At 34.5% G+C, this 9,957-nt stretch overlaps 1 protein-coding gene across 1 annotated transcript; it reads left to right on the top strand.

The window, feature by feature from the left end:
* The first annotated feature begins 207 nt into the window (after window positions 1-207).
* Window positions 208-1,449, top strand: LOC141608056 (uncharacterized). Its single transcript, XM_074427407.1, has one exon. The coding sequence runs from the start codon at window positions 208-210 to the stop codon at window positions 1,447-1,449; it is 1,242 nt and encodes a 413-aa protein (XP_074283508.1).
* Window positions 1,450-9,957: the final 8,508 nt, after the last annotated feature.

Below are 9,957 nucleotides of genomic sequence, written 5' to 3'. Positions count from 1 at the left end.
TTTACGCCGCCGAGCGTGGCTTTCAAAGAGACCGTTGTGTGTCCACAGATCGAAGTGGGCTCGCAGGTGGCCCGTGACCGCAGATCGGCTTGTGGCCCAAATCCACAGACTGAGACATGGCCCATGTCCATAGGAGAACTGAGGTTAACCCGTCTCCTTTTTGCTGATGATTTATTATTATTCTGTAAAGGAGATATTAGATCTATTATGTTGCTATTGCGAGCTTTCTCTACCTTTTCTGCTACTTCTGGGTTAAAGGTTAATCCTTCTAAGTCTGAAGTGGTATTTTGTGGTGTGGATGATGCTGTTAAGAAGGATATCTTACAGATTTTTGGATTCAGAGAGGGTCACCTCCCTTTCAAGTACTTGGGGGTCCTTATCCAGCCAGGGAGGCTATCTAAGCAGGATTGTGCAATCCTGGTGGAGAGAATTGTGAACCGAGTAAGGAGTATAGGGGCTAAGAAGATGAGCTATGCAGGAAGACTTACCCTGGTTAATTCTGTGTTGAATACACTACACAACTATTGGGGATCTATTTTCCTGATTCCAAAATCAGTCATTAAGAGAATTGAAGTTGTGTGTAGGAACTATTTCTGGGATGGAGGTACAGAATATAATAGAGCTCCTCTTGTTGCCTGGCATACTATTTGCTCTAGTAAGAAGGAAGGGGGGCTAGGTGTTAAGAATGCTGAACTATGGAATGCAGCAAGTGTTGGTAAACTAGTGAATTGGATCTATACTAAGGCTGATAGACTTTGGGTGCTTTGGGTGGATCATGTATATTTAAAAGGTCAAGGATGGCACACTTATGAACCTCCTCCTGATTCCAATTGGAATTGGAGGAACATATGCAAAATTAGGAAGTTGTTGGCTATGGGATATGTAGGTGATCAGTGGACTCCTGATGTGAAGGGGTATACTGTGAAGTCTGGGTACCATCTGTTGCAGGGGCAGCACCCCCCTGTACAGTGGTATAAGGAGGTTTGGGATAGCTGGTTTTTACCCAAACATTCTATCATAGGATGGTTAATTAAGCATGAAGCCCTGAACCTGAGAGAAAAATTGCACAGGCTAAATATTTGTGAGAATAACTTGTGTGTTATCTGCGAAAAGGAGACTGAAACTCACCAGCATTTATTTACTCAGTGTGAGTATAGCAGATATGTGGTGTTGCTCTTGGAAAACTGGTTGAAGACTGCTCTGGATGGGAGTGCACAGGGTTTGTCTCAAATGCAGCAGGACATTTGTAAAATGGTACAGATTACAGTCTGGTACTATCTGTGGATGGAAAGGAACAAGTGCAGACTTGAATTGGCTGTCAGAAGACCTGAGACTTTGGTGAAGGAGATTAAAAATTTCATTTGCACGCGTGTTAAGATGAAGATGAAGATGCATGTGCCTGTTAGTAATGAGAATAGACTTTGGTTAAGTTTAATTGCTATTGTATGACCAATATAGGAGTAGGAGATATTATGATCAGATGAATGTATTGACACGATGTACTTGATCTTGATTATTTTATAAAAAGCTCACATTTGACAAAAAAAACAAATATTTTAAACCTACGTAATTTGCAATAAATAATTAGAAAATAAAATACACTACCACGCTTATTCAAGAAAAACACATACATAACAAGAAGATAAAAGACGCGTGGTTTCAATAACATTAATTAGATTAATAATAATTAATCGACATAATAATCTTCTAATTCCCCTGCGATTGAGATAAATATTGGGAATTCACTATGTGAATTATTAGGAGGCACTTGTTCCGCCTCCCATGAACGAGACACAGTGTCAATATAGTGCCGATATGTTCATAATAGATTAATGTCACAATCGATTGCAATCCATAAATATTACGCTTGTAACCCATCATCCGTATAAAAAATTTTCTTCCTAGCATCATGATCCTCGTATCTTGCCTGGAGTTTTCTCGCATGACTGATGTGACCATAATTTGAGCATATTTAGTCCCCGAATTAGCCTTGTTCCCATGCTTTTTAGTGCACATTTGGGTCATTTATTGTCTTTAGTCCTTTGTTTTGCATATTCTTTGAGGTTTTGATCCCTTGGTAGGGAAGGAGTGCAAACCTTGCATTTTCATGGCAAAATAGAGCTAAATTGATTGAATTCAATGACCAAGCATCAAAGAGAAGACAAGACTAGAAGGCCTTTGTACATACTATAGTAGATGGGCAATGATGAGAAAAGATCCTTGCATCCCAGAGGAAATCCTCAAGGATTGTATGAAGAAAAAGGAAGAAAAGAAGAAAGGAAGAAGCTGATCTACAATCCGAGCGGATTGCCCACAATCCGCCCGTCCAAGAGAAGCAATCCGAGCGTCTTCCTCAGCTGGACTCTCGTCCAGAACCACCACAATCCATCCGTCCACCCCACGAATCCGCTCGTCCAAAAGACCCATAATCCGCCCGTCCCGTGCCCTGGACGCTCGGATTGTGTGACAGCTAATCCGTCTTCTACTTGTTCAATGAAGGATGCGCATATTTTTCAAAGACCGGCGAAAAGGAGACCGGAGTCTCTCTTGAGACCGGCGATTCCTCAAGGACTTAATCGTCATTTAAGCCCCTAGTAAACCCTAATTTATATACCTAATCCCCACTATAAATACCCCATTAATCTAATTAGCTAAGCATGTTCTTATTACCAATCCTTAGTATAGTTTATATCATTCTAATATCTCTTTAATCTTGTAATCAACTTCTAATCAAGTCTTAATACAAATCTTATTTCCTTAATTTCTCTTTTGTTCATCCTTTATTTTGGGTAATTGAAGACTATTTGGGTTATTATTGTGAGATTGACAAACTTCCAATCATTCATCAAGTACTTCTATTATTCTTTGCTTTATTATTGGAATCATTAGTAGGTATAACTTGTTGGAAATCTATATCTCATTATACAACATATTCATATATGTTACAATTTAATTTAGTCATAAAATTAATTTAGATCTTATGCATGCAAACATAAATAAGTATAGAAAAGAAATTGTCATTCTTACTATGAAAATTTCGGATTTTTGGGCACAAGTAAGATCTCCTTCTTACTTGTTCTTGAGCTTTCCTTTTTTGGAAGAACAAAGATTCCAGATTAGAATCTCTCACAAAGATGTATACCCAAGATAACCTCCTAAAAGACTAATATCATTAATACTAGAACAATATTAATCTTCATAAAATCGACCCAAAACTATTGTTTTTATCTCCTGTATTTTGGCCAAGAGAGGAAGGTATTTGGAGTTTTTATTTCTCTAGTTTTTCTTAGCGAGTTTTATCTTTCTTACACTAGAAAAATTATGTAAAAGTATGAATGAATAATGATGGAGAAAAAAAAACTCTCTATTTGGCACTTGGAAAACCGGTGGGGAGAGATGAGAGAAGAGGAGATGTGAGCCAATGCATGGGCAAGTCAGTCTTCTCAAGAAAAACTAGGCTTGCATGGCTATAAGCTAGCTATCATCATTATGCTCTCCACTTAATAATTTAACACAAATTAAACATTATACTCCCTCCCATATTTCGGTCTACATTGGATAAAATGGATTCCATTTTATCTTTGTCAATTTGTCACATGTCACTAGTCATGTAAAAATGTCATGTATTTTTAACGTATTAAAAATAAACGTATTAATAAAATACGTAATGTACAAAATCGACTTAGTAATTCACAATTACTTGTACCAAAACGCTATACCAATTATAATACACAATATCTTGTATTTATAATAAATCATTCATACAGTTTCAATTGTTTCCGTAAACAATAATTTCATCCAAGCAATAAAACAATTCGATTACTTAGACCGTGTCTAATTTAATCAAATTACAACGAGACACGTAAATATTACTTCCAAAATCGTCCGTCAATTTTAAGTAACTTAATTAACCCGTATCAACATACGATCAATTAAATAATCAATTAAGAGTGTTATCCTTTAGGTATGACCTAAGGGGATCAACTGATCACCACCGTCGCACGACAGTGATGTCAAACTCTAGTCAGCCAATCATTACCGATATGTGTGGACCATTTGACTGTAAAATATTACATCCCACATGTATTATTAAAATGAGATTTAAACATGTGATCATCATGATCGACAGTTATTATCGCATTATTGTCGGAGGACATATATTCCAACAATCTCCCACTTTTCCTCGACAAGTGTGCGTCACCAATTCTCTTGTCCTATTACTATCTCCCACTCAATGCAAGGTGTCTTTCGAGTCGTACTTGCAAGTGATCATATCGAGAGTGGTTTCCTCGATCTGGAGAATAACTGATTGACCGGAATTATCCACCATGGATACATTCCGAGCGTGGCCACGCATTTCCAGTTCATTACTCCTCGAGTGGCCCTGAGATATTGTTATAACCCTGACAAGGGGTGGACAATTCCTATCGCACTTATTCCCTTCGACTAGCCACAGCCATCATAACCCAAAATATGCCCATTTGACCCCATTTACGAAGGTCGTAGTAACACAAATCAAAGTTAATCTGAAACTGTGCCACCTTAGGTGAACAGTCTTTAGTCAAAAGAATCGACTCATTAGAATACTATAGTAGCTCTCGCCACGACCAGGCTATATAAATTTGCCAGAACTCTATAAGCGGTCATAAGGCCCGACAAAGTGTTCCTAATAGTCTGCCTATGTGATCGACTAGTCATCTCACATGACTCTATGGCACTTGAACTTGCCATCAATCGCATCACACTCTAGTCACTTCGAGACGTCACCTCATATAAGTGACTATGGGCGAATACCATGTTAATCCGGGTTCACTTTAACGGGGTTCAATATTGTCTCTACAACCCGTTTGGATGTAACAAAGTATAAAAGGAGTTTTCAGATTTAAAAACTCGAATGATAAGTATGATTATCATATGAGTAGTCAATTCTTGATTACTAATTCATATTCTATAATCTAGTTTAATGTTGAATGTAGTTGTTCATCTCAATTCAATTAAAATGACATGACTCATCATGTTAAGCCTATGAGAAGGCTTTGGTTAGTAGGTTTTATCAACTTCTTGTACCTTACTCGACCTTACTACATACTCGTTTTTCTTTGTAATGTATACATTTGCATTACAAAACTTTCTGAGTACGTGTCGAGATCCAATCAAGACATAGGCCCTCTAGCCTTAGAATAGCTCCCACTGTTTTCACAGTGTGCGGGACTCATCCTTCTTGCACATCTCATGATTGCAAGTGTACTCAATTTCCGTTGTAAATATTTCTCATTTGTTCTTTATTGCCTAGAACGATTCTAGAAAATCTATTTCTTAAATAACATAGCCACAATGGTATCTTTACCATCCTAATGTGTTTTAATTATGGTTTTGTCGGAAACCATGCGCAATCTCAATTGTCAATTGTCATTTGTGTAACACCCTTACACAAAATTGCATCAAAAACTTTTGCATTACATCCTTAATGCTTCTTCAAGCACTTAAGATTAATCTATATGGCTACTTGGTAACTATTACTTGAATTCGATTTTGAAACAATTCATCATACTCAAAGTATATGAAGTGTTATACATCATTTGCTATTTAATTGATTCGGCAGCGGAAGCAAATGGAATCAATCAAATATGTTCAATTTGATTGAACTAATCATGAATCTTATCAACATAAGACTTCTTATTTGACGCTAATATCACGTGGATTTATCTCCATAAATCTGGATATTAAAGATGTATTATATTTCTCCCAGTCTTAAATCATTTCCAATGATCAATATGTCATCCACATATAAGACTAATTAAAATTTCCATAACTCCCACTAAACTCTATGTATAAACACAACTTCTCGACTTATTGAGAAAAGTTTTATAACATGATCAAAACATTGATTCCAACTCATTGATGTCCTACTTAATACAATCTCTTAAGTTGCACATTATCTTAGGATTGTAAGAATCTATAAAACTCAAGACATATATTGAATACATTCCTTCTAATTTAAGAAGTGGGTTTTAGATTCACTTGCTATATGTATATCATCATAATGGAACACAATCCCTAAGAAGATCCAAATAGACTTAAGCATTTCAACTAGTGCAAAACCCTTTGCTACCAATCAAGCTTTGAAATCTTTCTTTATTAGTGCAAAACCCTTTGTCACTAATCAAGCCTTTAATTTCGGATTTTCATGGCTCTAAGCCTTGTATTGAGTTGTGACTTAAATACTCTCATGTAAGTCATATATTCATTACTTTCCAGAAGTAACTTGAATCAAACAATTTCTTTGTAAGTTGTAAGCTCTTTACTTTCTTAAAAGTAACACTAATTCATCATCTTCAACAAGTGAAACAAGTGATGAGTTCAACCTCCTAGGTTTCGAAGAAACAACGTCATGTAGCCAAGAAAGACCGGTTTCTTGGGAAAGAATTTTTTTTGACACAATTATTTTGTGGCTCTTGAATAATTTCTCCCACTCTGTCTTCTAGAAATAAACTTGTATTCTAGGAAGACAGCTTCATGAGCCACAAACCCGTTGTACTCGTGATTATTGTTAGGAAAAATAAGCATTTGTTTCTTGTGAAAACTTACAAGCATGGTACCCTACCATTTCAAATCTCATATGAATCGTTTAAATTTAGTGGAAAACAACTTAGACAAAATGATAAAATCCCCAAAATTAGATCAAGTAACTCAAGGTAACTTGATTAAAGTCCAAACCATATCGAATAGCGTTTGAATTCTTTATCCAACCACACATTATCCCATAATGTATGCTAAGAGAGATTTACTTGTGATACTATATCACATTTCCTTTGGCTTATATCAAAGTCTTCACTTAGATAATCCCATCACGTCTAAATCGTGATTCTTTGAACTCTTTGAACTTCTTCAAAGATTTCTCTATATACCTTATTAAGTGAACACATTAGCGTCAACTTAAATCGTTGGTAAAAGAAAATGATCAACCTATTTTGGATCAATGATTTACAACCTCGATCTCCTTTTTAACCAAAAGGTACGAGATATGTTGCTTTGAATACAAGATACGCATATACCATAAGATCTAATGGTTTCATGAGTACTCGATAACTCTTTGCGTTCATCATTCCAAAATCTAAGGTTTAATCTTGGGTTACCAATTTGAGTCTTGTATCATCTTTATGATATATCATTCTAGTTTGTTTTAGAATATAATCACCTTGATAAGGGGCTAGCCATACATCAAATCATGGTGTATAGGGCCACAAAAGTGAAACCTCTTTTTGTATCTTAACAAGTTTATATTCTTATTTAGCGTTTTATTCACTTAATAGTCATAATTAAGGTATAAATATATAAACCCAAAACTAGATTTAGTACACAAAGACTCTCACTCTCGACATTATTTGATGCTAGTCGTCATATTCTAATCATCCTATGTATCGCATACAATGATGAAAACCACCACCGGTTTCTAATATTGACGAAGTAGTACTAGCAAAATTTATGTTAATCAAATAAATATTTAAAGAAGAAAGTCACATTAGATGTCCCACAACTTGCTAATTCTTTCAATAATTTGGGGTAGTTTCCTTTCTAGTGTCCAACATTTTAAGACAATGGAAACTTTATCGGTCGGGATTGATAGGTTTAGTATCGTTATTCTCAATAACTTTGCTTTTAACATTTCCATGTATCAATTCCATTCTAATCTTTACTTCTTGAACCTCGTCCTTTTCTTAACGGTTTAAGACAATGCTCCCACTCATTTCAAAGAATCTTTACTTAGAGAAGCAAAGTTGAATCTTATGAAGACTACTCTTCAATTCAATCGTTTTAGTCTTAAAACTTTCATTGAAGTGGTTGCGTTATTTTGGTCAATTACGATTTCTAACAAATCTAGTTACCAAAATGATTCAACGTTTCAAGGTACTTAACTCAATTAAGCATATGAGAAACAATGTATTGTAAGTAGATATGTTAGTCAAGAATCAAAAAACCTGTTTGATAATGAATAACTTTAATCTATACTCTTCGCAAGAGATCCTTCCAATGGATAACACGAGGTTTTAGAAGTAAAATTCATATTTGTCTTTAGTTACGATGTTTTAATGGAGATTGAACTAAAATTGAAATGATATCGTATATGAATTGTGGTAAAGAAATAGAACAATATGATAACGGAATAATGAAAACAAAATATTTATCGTTATATTAATACATGAAAATAATTTAACAAGATATGAGCATTTATGTAGTGACCTCTACCAAACTAAAATAAATGATTCCAAGATCCAAATTCATATTAACTTGGGCACGGTAGGGCCGATTCATCCCTTATCAATATAACTCGGTGGATTAACTCTTTAATCGATTCTACTTTTAGAACTCTTGGTCGATAAAATTACATTACATTTATCTTTAGCCAAAACACATCCGACAAGGGCACGGTAGGGCCGATTCATCCCTTATCAATACTTTTGTCGAGTTCAACCCAAATTTCGAATAAATGTGTCCATGATCCAAATCCACATCAACTTGGGCACGGTAGGGCCGATTCATCCCTTATCAATATGAATTCGGTGGATAGACATTTATCACCCACTTCCCCTACGTAACAAGGTTTGTACCCCGGTAGGGCCGAGCGCACTCCCTCATGAAATAGGTTTTCATGGTTTCTACTTTTTGGTAAGGCTAAGTCTCAATTGTTTATTTTAGCGAGAAGTCATGTCAATTTATTATCTATCACGTTTTAAGTGAACTAAAGCGGTGAACTACGATAATTATAATTGACATGGTCGATAAACTCGATTCAAAATGCATGTTTAGTTATGGCGATTTAGCGATGCATGCAACATATAAATAAAATGCAAAGCATAAATAAAATCCTAGTATGGCCTTCTTAAAATAGTAAATCTAATAAACTATTACAAATTCGGAAACCAACTCCTTTGGTCCCTTGATCTTTAGTCTTGGCACGCATTTCAAGGCAATACTTTCTTTAATGGATCGCCTTCTCGAATGGCACCGTCTTCAAGGAACTCCGGAATAAATAAATTACATAACAAATTACATAATTTCCTATTATACATTTGTAATTAAAATAAAATAAATCTATTAAATTACAAAACAGTGATACGAGATCACAATAAATTACAACCGAATCGATATTCCCATACATTTCGGGTAATATCAATTAAAACTAAGGCCATACTAAGTAAAATTACATAATTCAATAATTACATAAAATTAAACCTAAAATTATGACAATCATAAATAAAATGCAGCATTATAATATGTATGAACATGCCCAATTTTATGCTAAATCGCCTTTAAGGAGCCAATATCGTATATTTATCGGTTTTTACGGATTTGCGTGATTTAACCTTTTAAAATCGCAATAATTACATAAATTCATATTTATGTACAAGTTAATTACCCTAACCATCTTAAGACTCAAAATTAGTCTCCACTAACATTTGACAATAATTAAACTTGTATTTCTTAAAATTGTTCATAAATGGACTCAAAATTACAATATTATGTCATAAACTTCAAATAAATCGTAAAAATTTCAAATAATTTCAAAATTTGAAATTGAAACTCATGAACATTCTGGAAAAATATCATGACACTCATAATGTTCAAAACTTAGGTTAAAAATTTCGAAATTTATCGAGAAAAACAATGTTGCGGTTTATCCGATTTATCAATTATTACCATAAAAATGAGAAAAAATATTTTTCTTAACTTTTCACTTTTAGATCTGAAATATGTGATAAAATTCAACATGTGACGTTTTTCCTTAGTCATGAAGTATGTTTTAACAATTTATACTAATTAAAGTCACTATTTATGTGATTTTTTCATCAAAAATTCATAAATCATGCATAAAGACTTATTTATACCCAATTATTTTACACACATCTTTTAAAATTGCATGTGACAACATACTAAATTTCTATGACCAGATTCGAA

Source organism: Silene latifolia, chromosome 10, assembly GCF_048544455.1.
Source record: "Silene latifolia isolate original U9 population chromosome 10, ASM4854445v1, whole genome shotgun sequence".
Lineage (NCBI taxonomy): Eukaryota > Viridiplantae > Streptophyta > Magnoliopsida > Caryophyllales > Caryophyllaceae > Silene > Silene latifolia.
This window is presented reverse-complemented; position numbering and strand designations above follow the sequence as displayed.

What these genes read in the sequence shown, in the direction of transcription:
- LOC141608056 (XM_074427407.1), top strand. Translation starts at nt 208, where the DNA reads ATGTTGCTATTGCGAGCTTTCTCTACCTTTTCTGCTACTTCTGGGTTA.